We start from the raw sequence: 20,075 nt of genomic DNA on the forward strand, positions 1-20,075 counted from the left end.
ACTCAATAAGTATTTGGACAATGCTTTCAGCAAAATTGAGTTTTTGCCTCTACAAAAATGCTGTCCCCTTTTTTTATACATCCAATTTGTTACTAAGGACCTGCTTCATTGCTGTAACATTAATTGGACTCTAAACAGTTGATGTTGAGATGTTGTCTTTCATTGAACATCCAATTTATTTTCCAATAACGTAGCTTTCTGAGCAGTGTCATTATCACTGTGCCAACCCTGGTGATGGATTTTCTAAATCACTATGTCATTTTAGATAATCCATAGTCTAAATTCACCTCCAAGCATTTAAGCATTTGAACTAGATCGTATTTAGTCTAAATGTTTTAGATTGTTCATCGCAACTGTATACCAGTGTTAAAGAACTGCTGCAACTTCTGAGTTACTGTAAGCATGTATTTTAATATTGAAAATGAAAGAAGATTTAAATTTACTGTGCTCAAGTAATATATTTCTTGGCAGGTCAAGAATGTTGATATTAAAAAACTCCAATCCCTGGCATCAGATCCAAAAGAGAACAACACTTTCCACATCCAGGATTACAACGGACTTAGTGGAATCTTAGAAAACATTCAAAAAAAGATTTTCAACATTGATGGTAGAAATCTGGATTCAACTGTTTAATATTAATCACTACTAGTCAGATTCCTGTGATGCTAATACTGGTTACATTCCAAATATATTGGAATTTTCTGATGAAAATGTCTTCAATTATACAAAGTAATTGTTAATCAATTGTTTTAAGTAATAAGTGTCCCTTTGTACTAGGTTCCAAGACTGATCGATCTGAAAACTTAAATAAAGAGATGTCTCAGACTGGGTTCAGTGCTGTGTATTATAAGGTAAGAACAGTCAAATACAACAATTGTAAAATACAGTATATCCAATAAACTAATAGGATTTAAATCCTATTAGTTTATACATCCTGAAATATTAATAAATAATAATCAAATTACAATTTCCATTGGTTTATGGATGATATATATATATGTATATATATATATACACACATACAGGTGCTGGTCATAAAATTTGAATATCATCAAAAAGTTGATTTATTTCAGTAATTCCATTCAAAAAGTGAAACTTGTATATTATATTCATTCATTACACACAAACTGATCTATTTCAAATGTTTATTTATTTTAATTGTGATGATTATAACTGACAACTAATGAAAATCCCAATTTCAGTATCTCAGAAAATTAGAATATTACTTAAGTCCAATAAAAGAAAAGGATTTTTAGAAATGTTGACCAACTGAAAAGTATGAACATGAAAAGTATGAGCATGTACAGCACTCAATACTTAGTTGGGGCTCCTTTTGCCTGAATTACTGCAGCAATGCGGCGTGGCATGGAGTCGATCAGTCTGTGGCACTGCTCAGGTGTTATGAGAGCCCAGGTTGCTCTGATAGTGGCCTTCAGCTCTTCTGCATTGTTGGGTCTGGCGTATCGCATCTTCCTCTTCACAATACCCTGTAGATTTTCTATAGGGTTAAGGTCAGGCGAGTTTGCTGGCCAATTAAGAACAGGGATACCATGGTCCTTAAACCAGGTACTGGTAGCTTTGGCACTGTGTGCTGGTGACCTGTTGGAAAATGAAATCTGCATCTCCAGTTGGTCAGCAGTTGGTCAGCAGCAGGAAGCATGAAGTGCTCTAAAACTTCCTGGTAGACAGCTGCGTTGACCTTGGACCTCAGAAAACACAGTAGATGTTAAAACACAGAAAACACAGTTACATTCCAAATATATTGGAATTTTCTGATGAAAATGTCTTCAATTATACAAAGTAATTGTTAATCAATTGTTTTAAGTAATAAGTGTCCCTTTGTACTAGGTTCCAAGACTGATCGATCTGAAAACTTAAATAAAGAGATGTCTCAGACTGGGTTCAGTGCTGTGTATTATAAGGTAAGAACAGTCAAATACAACAATTGTAAAATACAGTATATCCAATAAACTAATAGGATTTAAATCCTATTAGTTTATACATCCTGAAATATTAATAAATAATAATCAAATTACAATTTCCATTGGTTTATGGATGATATATATATATGTATATATATATATACACACATACAGGTGCTGGTCATAAAATTTGAATATCATCAAAAAGTTGATTTATTTCAGTAATTCCATTCAAAAAGTGAAACTTGTATATTATATTCATTCATTACACACAAACTGATCTATTTCAAATGTTTATTTATTTTAATTGTGATGATTATAACTGACAACTAATGAAAATCCCAATTTCAGTATCTCAGAAAATTAGAATATTACTTAAGTCCAATAAAAGAAAAGGATTTTTAGAAATGTTGACCAACTGAAAAGTATGAACATGAAAAGTATGAGCATGTACAGCACTCAATACTTAGTTGGGGCTCCTTTTGCCTGAATTACTGCAGCAATGCGGCGTGGCATGGAGTCGATCAGTCTGTGGCACTGCTCAGGTGTTATGAGAGCCCAGGTTGCTCTGATAGTGGCCTTCAGCTCTTCTGCATTGTTGGGTCTGGCGTATCGCATCTTCCTCTTCACAATACCCTGTAGATTTTCTATAGGGTTAAGGTCAGGCGAGTTTGCTGGCCAATTAAGAACAGGGATACCATGGTCCTTAAACCAGGTACTGGTAGCTTTGGCACTGTGTGCTGGTGACCTGTTGGAAAATGAAATCTGCATCTCCAGTTGGTCAGCAGTTGGTCAGCAGCAGGAAGCATGAAGTGCTCTAAAACTTCCTGGTAGACAGCTGCGTTGACCTTGGACCTCAGAAAACACAGTAGATGACAGTGGAAACTTTAAACTGGACTTCAAGCAATGTGGATTCTGTACCTCTCCTCACTCTGGGACCTTGATTTCCAAAGGAAATGCAAAATGTACTTTCATCAGAGAACATAACTCAGCAGCAGTCCAGTCCTTTTTGTCTTTAGCCCAGGCGAGACGCTTCTGATGCTGTGTCTGGTTCAAGAGGGGCTTGACACAAGGAATGCGATAGCTGAAACCCATGTCTTGTCTAAGTCTGTGAGTGGTGGTTCTTGAAGCACTGACTCCAGCTGCAGTCCACTCTTTGTGAATCTCCCCCACATTTTAGAATGGGTTTTGTAAAATAATTTCCTGTGTCCTGTTCACCCTGAATATCAGAATGTGCATCTAATCAGTGATGAGAATCTTGTATTTACCCTTTCCGTTTTGACTTAATGTTGTTTCAGATTTTGGGGGAATGCGTTTATGTTTGGGGAAGGTGTATGGTATTGGGAGTGTCATCGTAATAGTGTTTGTGTTTTGCACTATTGGGGGGAGTATTTTCATTGGGGGTATGTAATTGTATTACTTGTTGTGTTTTGCACTTCCGGGCCACCATAGAAACGTACCTTTTTGCATTGCTCCATTTACAATGAATGACTTCCGGCACAAAGCAACAAGTTTGAAGCATTTGGTGGACATCAGTTGTTATACTAATCTGTGTTTGCACTATCTATTTTGACTGTGGTAGAGCCAATAGGCGTGAGTTGGTTGACTTTTAAAAAAATACTAAGATTTTTCTATCAATTCTACCATTATGTGATATGACGGTCTTCAAACGCCTGTGTTTTGTTTTTCCAAACTTTCCCCACAAATATACACATTTCCTAAAAGCACAATTATTTCTTATCAACTTGGGTTCATACATGTGTCATAACATTATTACATTTGTATTCATACATTTTATGATTTATAAGCATTCTGTGCCAGTTCTGTTTTTTGACAAGGCAGACAAAATTATTTTATCTTTTGAGTAATTGCCTCCTGTTTTTGGTGAGCTGAAATTAGTTGGTTATGCATCTGTATTTTACATGCATCTCTATAAGCATCAAATAAATAGAAATAAATAATGAATTACTTTACATATTTTCCTTCTCCAGGCCTGCACCCCGGGCCTGTCACACGAGTGTGATGGGAACTCATATCTGAACAGCATCTGCTATCAGTTCAACACCCAGTTGGATAACATCTCTGAATTCAAACCGAACTTCCAAGGTATAGCTGCTAAACTTGAAAACAGTATCTTTTTATAAGAATCTTGTGACTGTTATGCATCATATACAGAATATTAAAATGTTACATTTTTTTCTTCCAGAATGTACTAAGAAAATAGTGAACCTGGTTTTCCTCTTTGACGGATCGGGAAGCATGACAAAGAGGGAATTTGAACAGAACAAAATATTCATAGAGCATATCATGACAACCCTTAAGAACACCTCAATTGAGGTACAATTCCCTTAAAAAGTTGCCAACTTTAATCAGGCTGGTGAGGTTGATGAACAGACATCTAGTTATTTATGACTATGTTATATTACATTGTTTTTAAGAAAAGGATTAACAAAATCAATGCATTGGGTGAGGATCTGAGTTTATTGGGATATTTAGTGTGCCAGATCTTCCAAAAGCTTCTCCATATTATTACCATTATATTTTTAGAAATATGTATTCAATCCTATTTGACCCCCCTTGTCTCCCCTCCCAATTGTAATGTTATCCAATTGTACCTACGACCATACCTCAATGCACCAACACACAAAAGGTTTGGTTGAGTTGAAAATCATTGTCTTTCACCTCAGCATCTATGCAAAGCCATTTAGCTTTTTTCCACATGTCACATCCAACCAGGAAGTAAGTCAGATCAGGGCATATGAGGGCACGATCACTCAACTGACAAAGTCAGCCTTTTGTAGTCACTTAATTAACACCCCTGAGGGAGTTTCTAGAGTAAAATGAGATTTCCAAACTTTTGGTCCAGTGGACTTAAGCAGTGGTTTTTCAAACCTCTCAGATATCTTTCAGTTTTGTAGTAGCCCTGAACTAGCTAATCTGAATCAAGTACTCAAGGGCTTAATAATTAGTAGGTTATTCAGATGTGCTAGTTTTGGAATACATCTCATACATGGAATGGCTACAGGGAATGACTGGGTGTCCCAAAGAGGTTTCAGAACCACTAATCAATAATGAAGCAAAATGCCAAAAATGTTTTAAATCCTATGTGAAATAATAGATGAGTTATTACCTTTTAACTTTCTGTAAATTGCAGTTTGCAGCGGTTCAGTTCTCATCAAATCCTAGGACTGTCTTCAACTTCAATGACTATAAAGAAAAGACGGCTTTGGACAAGCTATGGGATGAACAGCACATGAGTGAACTAACCAACACACATAAGGCGATCCAATTTGTCTTGTGAGTCACAGTTGATTATTATACATAATTTTTACTGAACCTATACAACAAACTTGATAAAAGAGGACTGTGGTTTAATATCTTAATTTCCTTTGGTTTGCGTACATTGGTTTTAGGGAGAATATTTTTGAAAACCCAACTGCTGGTGCCACTCCAGATGCAACTAAAGTAATAGTCCTAATCACTGACGGAAATCCTAGTGACACTGACAGAAAGGATTCTATCAAAAGAAGTAATGAGAAAAACATTTTCCGCTTAATCATTGGGGTAAGTCCTAAAAAGACACCACAAACACTACACTGTCTGATTCAATTCCATTAAAACCATTAATTACCATGACTACATCTGGTTGATCACCAGGCAATACACTAACTACTAAAAGGAAAATAGATACACAATATACAATATACCATGAACTCAATAAGTATTTGGACAATGCTTTCAGCAAAATTGAGTTTTTGCCTCTACAAAAATGCTGTCCCCTTTTTTTATACATCCAATTTGTTACTAAGGACCTGCTTCATTGCTGTAACATTAATTGGACTCTAAACAGTTGATGTTGAGATGTTGTCTTTCATTGAACATCCAATTTATTTTCCAATAACGTAGCTTTCTGAGCAGTGTCATTATCACTGTGCCAACCCTGGTGATGGATTTTCTAAATCACTATGTCATTTTAGATAATCCATAGTCTAAATTCACCTCCAAGCATTTAAGCATTTGAACTAGATCGTATTTAGTCTAAATGTTTTAGATTGTTCATCGCAACTGTATACCAGTGTTAGAGAACTGCTGCAACTTCTGAGTTACTGTAAGCATGTATTTTAATATTGAAAATGAAAGAAGATTTTAATTTACTGTCCTCAAGTAATATATTTCTTGGCAGGTCAAGAATGTTGATATTAAAAAACTCCAATCCCTGGCATCAGATCCAAAAGAGAGCAACACTTTCCACATCCAGGATTACAACGGACTTAGTGGAATCTTAGAAAACTTCAACATTGATGGTAGAAATCTGGATTCAACTGTTTAATATTAATCACTACTAGTCAGATTCCTGTGATGCTAATACTGGTTACATTCCAAATATATTGGAATTTTCTGATGAAAATGTCTTCAATTATACAAAGTAATTGTTAATCAATTGTTTTAAGTAATAAGTGTCCCTTTGTACTAGGTTCCAAGACTGATCGATCTGAAAACTTAACTAAAGAGATGTCTCAGACTGGGTTCAGTGCTGTGTATTATAAAGTAAGAACAGTCAAATACAACAATTGTAAAATACAGTGTACTGTTCTCTTTATGTGTTTGCTTCCAAGCGTTAACATAAATAAACAGCCAGCCAAACTCCTTTTCAAAGAGCCAGGAAATGAGCGTGCTTGCTCCTTTATTGACTTCTTTACAACAGGTAAGTCAAGATGACACAGTTAAATCGGTGTAAAACTAGAAAGAATAAGATAAAAAAAAAGATAACTAAACACTCGTCCAGCCAAATAACAGGTAAGTATGTTAAGCAAAAAGTAAGTACCATACTGTATATTACACTAACATTAACTTTGCAGACTACAACACATTATGGCATTTAAATCGTACAAACTCAGATACATTTCCATAAAAGAAACATCAATATAGTCTGTTAAACAAAGGAAAATAAATGCTTACAGCCATTGCTTTCTGAAGGATACACAGGTAGGATTGCTCAAGATAGAACTTCAGGCACTTAATGAATGCAGCCTTGCTGCTCCTATTGTTGAGAGGTCTCCGAATTCTACTTCCTGTTTCCTGTTTCCTCTCTAGGTTTTCGTTTCAGAATAAAAGCTCAACACTACTTTATTACTTAACAATAAAGGAATATTTAAACGGCCATCTTAACGTCTCTTTTTTATAACAAACATCTTTGAGCAGAACATACAGTATATCCAATAAACTAATAGGATTTAAATCCTATTAGTTTATACATCCTGAAATATTAATAAATAATAATCAAATTAAAATTTTCATTGGTTTATGGATGATATATATATGTATATATATATATATATATATATATATATATACATACAGGTGCTGGTAATAAAATTAGAATATCATCAAAATGTAGATTTATTTCAGTAATTCCATTCAAAAAGTGAAACTTGTATATTATATTCATTCATTACACACAAACTGATCTATTTCAAATGTTTATTTATTTTAATTGTGATGATTATAACTGACAACTAATGAAAATCCCAATTTCAGTATCTCAGAAAATTAGAATATTACTTATGACCAATACAAGAAAAGGATTTTTAGAAATGTTGGCCAACTGAAAAGTATGAACATGAAAAGTATGAGCATGTACAGCACTCAATACTTAGTTGGGGCTCCTTTTGCCTGAATTACTGCAGCAATGCGGCGTGGCATGGAGTCGATCAGTCTGTGGCACTGCTCAGGTGTTATGAGAGCCCAGGTTGCTCTGATAGTGGCCTTCAGCTCTTCTGCATTGTTGGGTCTGGCGTATCGCATCTTCCTCTTCACAATACCCTGTAGATTTTCTATAGGGTTAAGGTCAGGCGAGTTTGCTGGCCAATTAAGAACAGGGATACCATGGTCCTTAAACCAGGTACTGGTAGCTTTGGCACTATGTGCTGGTGACAAGTTCTGCTGGAAAATGAAATCTGCATCTCCAGTTGGTCAGCAGTTGGTCAGCAGCAGGAAGCATGAAGTGCTCTAAAACTTCCTGGTAGACGGCTGCGTTGACCTTGGACCTCAGAAAACACAGTGGACCAACACCAGCAGATGACATGGCACCCCAAACCATCACTGACAGTGGAAACTTTACACTGGACTTCAAGCAATGTGGATTATGTACCTCTCCTCACTCTGGGACCTTGATTATCCAAAGGAAATGCCAAATTTACTTTCATCAGAGAACATAACTCAGCAGCAGTCCAGTCCTTTTTGTCTTTAGCCCAGGCGAGACGCTTCTGATGCTGTGTCTGGTTCAAGAGGGGCTTGACACAAGGAATGCGACAGCTGAAACCCATGTCTTGTCTAAGTCTGTGCGTGGTGGTTCTTGAAGCACTGACTCCAGCTGCAGTCTTCTCTTTGTGAATCTCCCCCACATTTTAGAATGGGTTTTGTTTCACAATCCTCTCCAGGGTGCGGTTATCCCTATTGCTTGTACACTTTTCTCTACCACATCTTTTCCTTCCCTTCGCCTCTCAATTAATGTGCTTGGACACAGAGCTCTGTGAACAGCCAGCCTCTTTAGCTATGACCTTTTGTGTCTTGACCTCCTTGTGCAAGTAGTCAGTGGTTGTCTTTTGGACAGCTGTCAAGTCAGCAGTCTTCCCCATGATTGTGTTGCCTACAGAAATAGACTGAGAGACCATTTAAAGGCCTTTGCAGGTGTTTTGAGTTAATTAGCTGATTAGAGTGTGGCACCAGGTGTCTTCAATATTGAACCTTTTCACAATATTCTAATTTTCTGAGATACTGAATTTGGGGTTTTCATTAGTTGTCAGTTATAATCATCAAAATTAAAAGAAATAAACACTTGAAATATATCAGTCTGTGTGGAATGAATGTATACATTATACAAGTTTCACTTTTTGAATGGAATTACTGAAATAAATCAACTTTTTGATGATATTCAAATTTTATGACCAGCACCTGTATATATATATATATATATATATATATATATATATATATATATATATATATATATATATATATATAATTAATATTTAAGATTAAAATGTTAATGACAATATTTTATTTCCTGTACAGAACACTTTTGTTTTGGGCTCAGTGGGATCAAATAACTGGCGTGGATCTCTCTATGAGGCTGTTGGTCCAAAATCAGAGGGAAGGGAAATTCAGGACCCCACGTTGGACAAAGACTCCTATATGGGTAAAGCAACATTCAAGACACATTCTGTAGCTCAACACACAATGGTGGGTTTTGGGTCAAATTTCAGCATAACAGCAGCCTCTTATTCAAAAATGTATAGTCAGTACCTAGGTAGCTATCAATTCCTTTCAAAGTTAAAACCCATAGTTGATTGCAACTAAAGGACAAAGAAGATTGATTTACCTGTGCTGCATGAAAGTTCAGCTAATGTTTGAAACCTTGCAAAAGACTGCATTAAAATAAGACCTAACATTTCTTTATCTTGGTTATTAGCGCTAGGACTGTTAAATTATAAAAAATTATTAATCTCAATTAATTGCATAATCTTGTGTAGTTAATCGCGATTTTAGAATGTTTGCAGATTGGGCTCTAAAATAATTTTCCGGTTTAAATTGCAATACATTATGTTAAACACATTTGCAGAGGCAGATTCAGCCTATTCTAGGACTATAATAACAAGATCAATAGAGTTTTCTATTGAACATTATATTTCTGCCCTATACTAGGCTTAATCTGTGTCTGTGAAACCAACCCACAATGTTTTATTTTAAAATATGGAAAGTGCATGACTTGAAATTAAGTGTAGGAACAGGCTTTTTCTAAATTGATTAATTAGACCAGTCTGTCCCAGCTCTTAAACAGCATTTATTTTTAGCCCAGGAAAATCTAAACAGAAGGTAGCTGGACTCTGATCACATAGTTCTGCAATTTCCTAAAATTGTACTCTTGATCAAGGCACCAAGTACAATAAACTGCTATTGGGCTACTGTAAAAAATACACATCAGCCTCTTTTCTGGAAAACTGCTCAGTGTTCAGGCATTTGATTCATCACTGAATTGCAAGCTTTTATTGTCCTTGCTGTTAGAATCGGGTTCAAGTGGGGTCCTGCAAACAGTAGCTGTCCGGACGGGTGGTTGGCCACAACCAAAAACCTGTGTCTATATTACCCCTATGAAATTCACATATATATCAAAAAAAAGGTGTGACAAGGCTTTTTGCCCAACACTTTCCCTGGCTGCCACTGATCTTGCTTAACTTAAAAGGTTTTCTGTGTCATCACAACTATTGGACATATTTCCACAAAATGATTCTGATGTAAGTTATTTTTTTTTTTAATGTTTAAAGATTTCCAGATGTTTAAATTAGGTTAGATCTACAAAAAAAATGACGTACAAGTAGTGAAGCTTTCAGATAAATAATCCACTTGTTTATTGAGAAAATGTAGAATACTTTTTAAATAAAGTAGTAATATGTTGGATGAGTGTGTTGGGGGTAACCCCAGTCCAAAGAAAATAAAATGTTTTTCTTAAAATAACATTTCATCAAATATCTAAAAAAGTATAAACTGCATCCATTTGGTTCCCTTATAGTTTATTCTCCTGAGCCTAATCATCACCCACATACCTTTTTCCCCCCAACATTTAAATGTTTCTGTCGCAAGTAGACAATGTTCGTAGGGGGAGTAGTTTACCTAATTTTACCATATTTTACCCTACTTGAAAAAAATTGCCAAACTGAAAACTGCACCGTGCCTGCCCACGCAATCAAAAATTTTATGAAAACGCAGCCTAACATGGTCATCGATTGCTGCCTTGATGTACACACTTAAATAAAAGCTTTTTGCTACGAAGATCATTAAAATGTAGGCTAAACTGTTATTAATGGAGTGAGAAGCAGACCTCTCAACAAGCAATGAGAATCGAGAGTGCCCGTTCATGTGAAGGGGGGGGGGGGGTTTCCGGCAGGGGGCTGATTAGGGGTGTAGAAGAGCCGGTTGGGAACTGAGAGCAGGGGTGGATCTTACAATTGCAGAGTAAGAATTGAGTACCCCCTTCCTATAGATTAGATTTTCCAACCTAAAATGAACATAAACAAATGACCATAAAAAGCACCATACCTGTCGAATTTGGTGTTAATGGAATAGCTGCAGACAATCCCTTTCTTCCAGAGGAGAATGTGGTTCATGTTTGTTTGTGCTGCAATACAACAGTGCTTGAATTAAATTACAAAATGTAATCAACATAAATGCAATATATTCAAATACAAAAGTAACTATTTAACAAAAACCGACAGAAATACAATTTCCTTCTAAAAGGAAACATGTGCATCCCCTGCTTCAATAGCTGGTGTTTCCCCCTTTCCAACTTTAACTTTATCACAGAAATAATTGCCCTGTGTGTGTGTGTGGACTGTATTCCTGAATATGCATCTGTCACAACGGTTCTGCCATAAGGGGATGGCTGTCATAAGGGGATGGCTGTCATAAGGGGATGGCTGTTTTAAGGGGATGGCTGTCATAAGGGGATAGTTGTCATGAGAGGATGGCTGTCATAAGGGGATGGTTGTCATAAGGGGATAGTTGTCATAAGGGGATGGCTGTCATGAGGGGATGGTTTGTTATGAGGGGATAGTTGTCATAAGGGGATGGTTTTCATAAGGGGATGGCTGTCATGAGGGGATGGCTGTAATAAGGGGATGGTTGTCATGAGGGTATAGTTGTCATAAGGGGATGGTTGTCATGAGGGTATAGTTGTCATAAGGGGATGGTTGTCATGAGGGTATAGTTGTCATTAGGGGATGGTTGTCATGAGGGTATAGTTGTCATAAGGGGATGGTTGTCATAAGGGGATGGTTGTCATGAGGGTATAGTTGTCATAAGGGGATGGTTGTCATGAGGGTATAGTTGTCATAAGGGGATGGTTGTCATAAGGGGATGGTTGTCATGAGGGTATAGTTGTCATAAGGGGATAGTTGTCATAAGGGGATGGTTGTCATAAGGGGATGGTTGTCATGAGGGTATAGTTGTCATAAGGGGATGGTTGTCATAAGGGGATGGTTGTCATGAGGGTATAGTTGTCATAAGGGGATGGTTGTCATGAGGGTATAGTTGTCATAAGGGGATGGTTGTCATAAGGGGATGGTTGTCATGAGGGTATAGTTGTCATAAGGGGATAGTTGTCATAAGGGGATGGTTGTCATGAGGGTATAGTTGTCATAAGGGGATAGTTGTCATAAGGGGATGGTTGTCATGAGGGTATAGTTGTCATAAGGGGATAGTTGTCATAAGGGGATGGTTGTCATAAGGGGATGGTTGTCATGAGGGTATAGTTGTCATAAGGGGATGGTTGTCATAAGGGGATGGTTGTCATAAGGGGATGGTTGTCATAAGGGGATGGTTGTCATAAGGGGATGGTTGTAACATTCTTAATGAACTTTTACAACTATCCCAACCCAAAGCAGCCATTACATAGACTGTTTTAGTATGTGGGTTAGCATTATGTGGGTAAGCAAGTTAGCGTTAAGGCAAAGCATAAAATTAAAACTAGAGAAACTATTACTTTAGGTTATGTAACTCAAACCATTGTATTTATAATATAATGAATGCTAGGCAAAAATGAATCTTCATAATAAACTATATACTTTCTTCCCTGAAAATATTTTTTTTAGTTGTAAAATCCACAGTGTTGCTTACAGAGAGAGAGATACCACTTCTCCTGTAAGCTCAAAAAGGAAATGGAAGATAAATTCATTATGGCCTACATATCACTCTGAGGGACCAGAAGTAAATGTAAAAAAAGAAAACAGAAGCCATGTTAGACAACCATAAACATTTTCATATTTGGAGGACATTTCCATCAAAGATGCGGAATGCAGGAAATGTCACCTGTCATAAAAAAAAAAACTGTGGTCAAGCTCAAGGTTTCAGAGGAGGAACAATTATGACAGCAGAACCTAATTTTTCTCAGCTTTTTGATATACCACATTTGCTAGGTTCATCATGGCACTGGAGAAATGCTCACCAAAGGGGACATAAACACATTTCTTGATAATATGTTGGAGACATTTTTGTAGGCATTTATGGGATCATTTATTTCAGCTCATGAAAAGTGGGACAAACACAGACTTCCTTCTGGTCGGGGCACCACTGTTTCACCAACCTCAGAGAGAGGGCAAGATCTATGTCTATAGGCTGACTGACAAGGTGTGCTGTGTGTCTAGGCTGCTGCAAGTTTTGGTTTAGGGTTAATTCTGGGACAATTTGATTTGTAGGACATTTGAATATAGATGAATATCTTTTTACATCCAATTTCAAACAAAAACAAAACTGCAAAAAATGGCATTGATATATGAATGTATCTTTATTTGATCTACATTCTCAGCTGGAATTGAGTCTGGAGATGAATGTTTCAGTGCCATCTAGGGGCAGATTTGGCTCCTCCATCTCGTCTCTCTTAGACCTTAATGGAGATGGGTTGAATGGATGTGGCGGTGGGCGCTCCTCTTGAGGACAATCATAGTGGAGCTGTGTACATCTACCTGGGTGAAAAGATCATGGGAATCCGCCCGAAATTCAGCCAGGTAAGCGAGGCAGATGAAGATCAAAGTCAAGAAAGAGGCAATTACCTAAGAAAACAGACATGCCCAATGGAATACTGATATGAATCCCATTTGGTTGAATGTTTCTTCTTATTGCAGCGCATCTCAGCCAGTATGATGAAATCTCAGAAGATGCCATCTAATCTTCAGTTCTTTGGCCAGACGATTGATGGGAAGATGGACCTGGGTGAAGATGGACTGACTGACATTGTAGTCGGAGCACGTGGAGCGATTTTTGTCTTGAGGTATGACTCAAAAAACAATATGAAAGGAAAACAGGTCTGAAGGGTCATTTAAACAGTGAAGACGTTGTACAGCTTTTTCTATCTGAATACGTACCTACCCAAAATCCCAATCTATATCACTCATAGGTCCAGGCCAGTCATCACAGTCTCTGCTAAGATCTACTTCCATCCATCGGAGATCAGCACCTATAACTTTGACTGTCTGGCAAAAGACGATACCATTTTCAATGTGTTCACTTTGACGGTTTGCTTTAACAAAGCGGAAGCCACACACAGTAATACTGGTAAGACCTATTAGCATGATAGTTACACTGATTAATGGCTTTGTGCTTTCCATCAGAGAAAGTCATATTTGTGTGAAATCTGTTGTATGAAGTCTCACGGCAACAGTTAGCGATGGTTCATTTCAGCCCCAGGCCAGAGTAAGCTTATTAGGGTAATCACAATGCATGGAGGAAAAGCAAATTTCAAAAGACACCTTATCCCTTTAAGTGGCTGTTGGCCTCTTTCTAGTCTGAAGAACTCTGTACCAAAAGATTCAGCCGGGGTATTTATCTGGGATTTAAGACCTTGACGCGGTCTCTGCTATCTTCTACTACATCCATGGAACCATGGGTTTCAGTAGTTCTCTCCTAGGTAAATCATGTTTCGTGCACTTCTTTAGGGGCGCTGAGCGCAGGGATGAACGTCTCCTACGTGCTGAACGTAGATCCAATGAGGCAGAGGAGCCGAGCCTTCTACAGTGACAAAGATAAAGAGATTAGAATTCTTGGCTCAACTGTGAAGCTGAGAAATGCACAGACCTGCTTCAACCACTCCGTCTACATGACAGTATGATCAGTGACAAACTGTAGCTATTCAACACTGTAACCACCTCACAAGGAGGAAAACTAATGAACAACATTAAGTGTTTAGGCTGTTGAAATATTATCAGATTGTTAATATGGGTTGATCTTATTTGCAAGACTGTGGATAGTGAAACTATTTCAACATTTTGTTTTCTTTCAGGCCTGTGTGATAGACATACTATCACCTATAATTGTCAAACTGCATTTTTTTCAATCTGAAAGCCATCAAGGGAGTCCTAATGCCATCCTGAATACTGACAGTCCTACACAGGCTGTTGTAGAGGTACGTAAGACTGTCCCTGGTCTGACTAATCCCTCTCCACTAACAATGTTCAAACAATATTCAGAACGACTGGACTCACCACCAGCGCTGTCATGGATTCACTGGATACAGACACTACACCTCCCCAGGGAAAATGTCACTTCCGTTAACTGACACCCAAATCTTGATAAATACTCGAAACCCCTAAAACAGTTGAAAAAATGCCAACATATTTACAATTGTCTTGGATTCATCATAGGTGCCCTTTGAAAAGAACTGCAAAGATAATGGAACTTGTGTGGCAGACCTTGTGGTGGATTTCAGCTTTAGGTGAGTATCGAAGTACATAATGTTACTTGTTTGTAGAGATAATAGTTTCTGGCAAAACCGTGTTCTCTGACTGTATGGTCTTGGGTTATCAGCAAATCAACTTTAGTGGTGGAAGAACAGAGCTACTGCATGGTGACTATAAAGCTGTCCAATCATGGTGATGACTCCTACAACACCAGTCTAACCATCCTCCACTCTCGTGGCCTCTCTTTCTCCATGATGACTCTTGTGAAGGTAAAACTTCTATAATACTGAGTAATTAACTCTGATATATTATCCCCGTTCTTTCATCCTGAAGACCCAAAGCATGAACAAGGAATTGATGATTAGTTTGATCAGGAGAGTTTGTGCCATGCTGAAACAAAAGCTTGCCTTCCATATCTTTTGTGATTGCAGAATGTTTCAAGTATATTACTTAAACACTAGATTACAGCCAAATATTTAAATATACATTATACATGCGCTACCATTCATAAGTCTGCGGTCACTTAGACTTTTCCTTGTTTTTGAAAGAAAAGCAAATTTCTTTCCATTAAAATAACATTGAATTGGTCAGAAATGCAGTGTTGACATTGTTAATGTGGCAAATGACTATTGTAGCTGGAAATGGAAGATTTTTAATTGAATATCTATCAGTGTACAGAGGCCCATTATCAGCAACCTGTGTTCCAAAGTCACGTTGTGTTAGCTAATCCAAGTTCATAATTTTAAAGGGCTAATTGATCATTAGAAAACCCTTTTGCGATTATGTTAGCACAGCTGAAGATTGTTATGCTGATTAAAGAAGCAATAAACCTGACCTTCTTTAGACTAGTTGAGTATCTTCAGCATCAGCATTTATGGGTTTGATTACAGGCTCAAAATGGCCAGACACAAAGAACTTTCTGCAGAAACTTGTCAGTCCATTCTTGTTCTGTGAAATGAAAGCTGTTCCATGTGAAAATTGCCAAGAAACTGCGGATCTCTTACAACGAAGTGTACTACTCCCTTCATACAACAGCACAAACTGTCTCCCCTTGTGCACAACTGAAGACAAATACAGTAGAGTGTCTAGTTGAAGAAAGAGACACCTCACAGGTCCTAAAATGGCATCTTCATTAAATAATACCCACAAACCACCAGTCTCAATGTTAGCAGTGGAGATATGCTGGCTTTCTAGGCAGAGTTCTTCCTCTGTCCAGTGTCTGTGTTCTTTTGCCCATCTTAATCTTTTCTTTTTATTGATCAATTGAGATTGGTGCTTATCTTTCAAATACAAGGACATTTGGATGGTAGTATATGTACAGAGTCTTCCTAAGACTTCCAAAGCAATCATGTTACATTTCCAACATTGTCAAAAAAACTATTAATTCAAAGTATACTTCACCAAAAAAATTACACTTTGTCTAGGGACAAGGTATGATGCCACTTCCTTGGATTGATTTTCCTGGGAGTTTCCATTTCGCACAATGTTGGGGGGAATGCATCTTTAGTCAGGGAGACACAGTGGGTGGTAAAAGGTACCCGAGCCCTGAACGTATTCAGACCCCTATTCTAAGGCCAAACTAAGTCACCAGGGCAGGATGGGTCTTTGTGAAGGAGATGTACAAGAGCCCAATGGCCACACTAACAGAGCTTTAGCATTTCTCTAGATAGAAGCCATTCTTGAGTAAAACACTTGACATACAGATTCATCTTTCAGCAAGCACATAACAAAGACAACTCTAGTAGCTTTGGCACAAGACTGTTAATCCTTAAATGCCCCATCCAAAGCCTAGACTTGATCTTGATCTATAGGGAGATCTGAAGGAAGCAGGGGAAAAACTGCCCAAATCCAGTTACTCAAAGCTGGTAGAGGCTTTCAAGAAGACTCAAAGCTGTTATCTCTGCCTTCTATCAATCTGGCCACTCACTGACCTGGATACACCATATGAAGCCAATTAAAATATACATTTTACAATGTTCAACTGTTTTTGCTAGTTTTAAAAAAATGGGTCACCTAGAATATTCCCCCATTTTTACTCTTGATGTATTGTCTGAATTCTTTAGTCCACCAGGGAAACTCTGTTAAACTGTGTAGAGGAAAATGAAGAGGGCAAAACCACATGCAGTGTCAGCGTCCCTGTGTTCCGCAGTCAAACTACAGTAAGTAAATTACTTAAGATATACCAGTGAATGATACTCAACTGTGAATACAATGAGAAAGATTTACAGGATGGCCTCATATGAGTCAGAGCTGAAACACTGACTCAGTATCATTAAAACAGCTTCAGTTTTCTTCAGTTACTTTTCACTTGCAGTTAGTCTCATTATTCTTATGTATGGTTTTTCATTTTAAGGCGGAGTTCAGCAGTAAATTCCACATTTTGAATACATATGACTGGAATAATACAATGGAGATGACTGTCATTGGAATGAGGTAGAACTATGCATCAATGATGATTAGTTATATTTACACTATTGAGAGAAGAATAAATTGTATAAATACAAATGTTGCATATGCCATAGCAGTATTTCACTTACATTGCATAAAACAACTAGTTTTATATTATTTCCACACCTTTCATTCACATTAATTAGTTTGTCCACTAACAACATATCTACCCTTCGTTTAATTCACAGTGACAATGGAAACTCAACCAGTAACTCCCTAACCAAGACTATACCTGTTCAGTTTGCAGTTGACATGGCAGCAAATGCGTACGTTTTAGAAGTTTACACCTAAAATTGTTTGAGAATGACATCAACTCAGTTCAATAACAGTCATGATGACATACAATCTTTATGTTTAAGCCTTCCCAGGTACTCCATCACCTACATTAACTTTACTCTGGAGGATACATCACCCAAAACACTGTTGAATGTCTACCAGGTAAACAATCAGTTAATTGTCCTTCATGTGTCTGATCTTAAAATGATGATGCAAATTAGTTGTAATTGCAAAAAAAAAAAATATCCAAACAAATGTATGTTACTCTTGTCCAAGGCTATGTCATTTATGTTCTGTAACATATATGTTCTGTAACAAGTATTGTGATTAATGCTTTAACTAAGAAAATTTTTTGATTGACTGATTGAATAACTCACTGTTTACAGGTGCTGAACTTGGGGTCTAAGTCTCTACCCATTACAGTTATCTTTATTTTTCCAACCATGCTTGAGCACAACTTTAAAATGAAGGACTACCAAATATCTGAAATAATGGCAAACTTCTAATTCTGCTTTAAAAAATCTGAAATTTCACAGACAATTTTTCTATAGGAAGTAACCTAACAAAGTTTCATATGTTCTTCCAAGAACCATACTCAATGTGTAAAGGTTATGAACACAACAACAGAGGTGAGTATTCCAATATGCCCCTCACAACTGACATTGTTAATGACCTAATCAATACTCAGTCATAACCCTGAAGACACACTGGTGTGTTCCCCTGTAAATCACATGGTGTTGAAGTGTGCGATTTCTTTCTGTGTCTTACTTTTATTACCCGTCATTCAGCACCCCTGCCAACTGCTTGGCTGTGTGCAAGTTTACACCTTTTACCAACCTATCCAAACTGATTGTGCTGTTTTTACAGTTCTGCTCTCCAGAAAAATACTGCAAGGCCATTGAGTGTGAAAGTTTCATTTTGGAGAAGCATTTGACTCTTAGATTTGAGCTGTCTGGCAGTGTAGTCTTCGAAGGCCTTGAGCAACATGCACAGGTGTGTATGAAGCCAAGTTTAATAATTTATGGTACAAAGTAGCAATATCCTACTAATTCCACTAACAACGTTTTAATCTACAGGGCATATCATTTTCAAAGAAATTCACTGGGGACAGAGAAAAAGTCAATTTCATTAGTTTTGTTAAAGTCAACTTTGACAAAAAACGATATGTACAGACATCAAGTGACCAACAGGTAAGTGTGCTTTACCAACATTCTTTAGTAAAGAGTCACAATATAATCATCTATTTATAAATGTTTCCTTGCATTTCAGGATGAAGGCAACTCCACAAATTACCACCAAGCACAGGTAATTCTGCTTTGTGGCATTGAATTGACATACTGTCTACATATTTTTTAACTAAACTCATGGTCACAAAATGTCTTCCCACAGATTGAGGTTCTGGCTGAGATGATCATTCCTCCAAATTTATAGTTCATTATAAGAACAGGAGTTGGAGGAGGACTCCTGCTCCTGATCATCTTCACATTGGTCATGTACAAGGTTGGTGCCAATGCCTGACAGAACTCCGCTTCTGCATTCTAATGCCTGACAGAACTTTGCTTCTGCATTCTAATGCCTGACAGAACTCTGCTTCTGCATTCTAATGCCTGACAGAACCCGGCTTCTGCATTCTAATGCCTGACAGAACTCAGCTTCTGCATTCTAATGCCTGACAGAACTCTGCTTCTGCATTCTAATGCCTGACAGAACTCTGCTTCTGCATTGTAATGCCTGACAGAACCCAGCCTCTGCATTCTAATGCCTGACAGATCTCAGCCTCTGCATTCTAATGCCGGACAGAACTCTGCTTCTGCATTCTAATGCCTGACAGAACTCTGCTTCTGCATTCTAATGCCTGACTGAACCCGGCTTCTGCATTCTAATGCCTGACAGAACTCTGCTTCTGCATTCTAATGCGTGACAGAACTCTGCTTCTACATTCTAATGCCTGACAGAACTCTGCTTCTGCATTCTAATGCCTGACAGAACTCTGCTTCTGCATTCTAATGCCTGACAGAACTCTGCTTCTGCATTCTAATGCCTGACAGAACCCAGCCTCTGCATTCTAATGCCTGACAGAACCCAGCCTCTGCATTCTAATGCCTGACAGAACTCTGCTTCTGCATTCTAATGCCTGACAGAACTCTGCTTCTGCATTCTAATGCCTGACAGAACTCTGCTTCTGCATTCTAATGCCTGACAG

The 20,075-nt window shown here is 37.6% G+C and overlaps 2 protein-coding genes across 2 annotated transcripts in view; both read left to right on the forward strand.

Moving 5' to 3' along the window:
* Positions 1-20,075, forward strand: part of zmp:0000001082 (integrin alpha-L) — a 162,302-nt gene that overhangs the window by 41,792 nt on the left and 100,435 nt on the right. Inside the window, 4 exon segments of the mRNA XM_034294157.1 lie at positions 14,408-14,574; positions 14,752-14,874; positions 15,113-15,183; positions 15,276-15,417. Of these exon segments, the coding sequence (XP_034150048.1) occupies positions 14,408-14,574; positions 14,752-14,874; positions 15,113-15,183; positions 15,276-15,417 (503 nt within the window).
* LOC117594868 (integrin alpha-L-like) lies at positions 1,753-13,103 on the forward strand. The gene is made up of 9 exons (XM_034294159.1): positions 1,753-1,922; positions 3,914-4,028; positions 4,129-4,259; positions 5,077-5,219; positions 5,336-5,486; positions 6,106-6,226; positions 6,397-6,470; positions 8,997-9,120; positions 12,999-13,103. The coding sequence occupies exons 1-9, from the start codon at positions 1,887-1,889 to the stop codon at positions 13,088-13,090; spliced, it is 987 nt and encodes a 328-aa protein (XP_034150050.1). The 5' UTR covers positions 1,753-1,886; the 3' UTR covers positions 13,091-13,103.

The sequence above is a fragment of the Esox lucius genome, chromosome 9, assembly GCF_011004845.1.
Source record: "Esox lucius isolate fEsoLuc1 chromosome 9, fEsoLuc1.pri, whole genome shotgun sequence".
In the NCBI taxonomy this organism is placed as follows: Eukaryota; Metazoa; Chordata; class Actinopteri; order Esociformes; family Esocidae; genus Esox; species Esox lucius.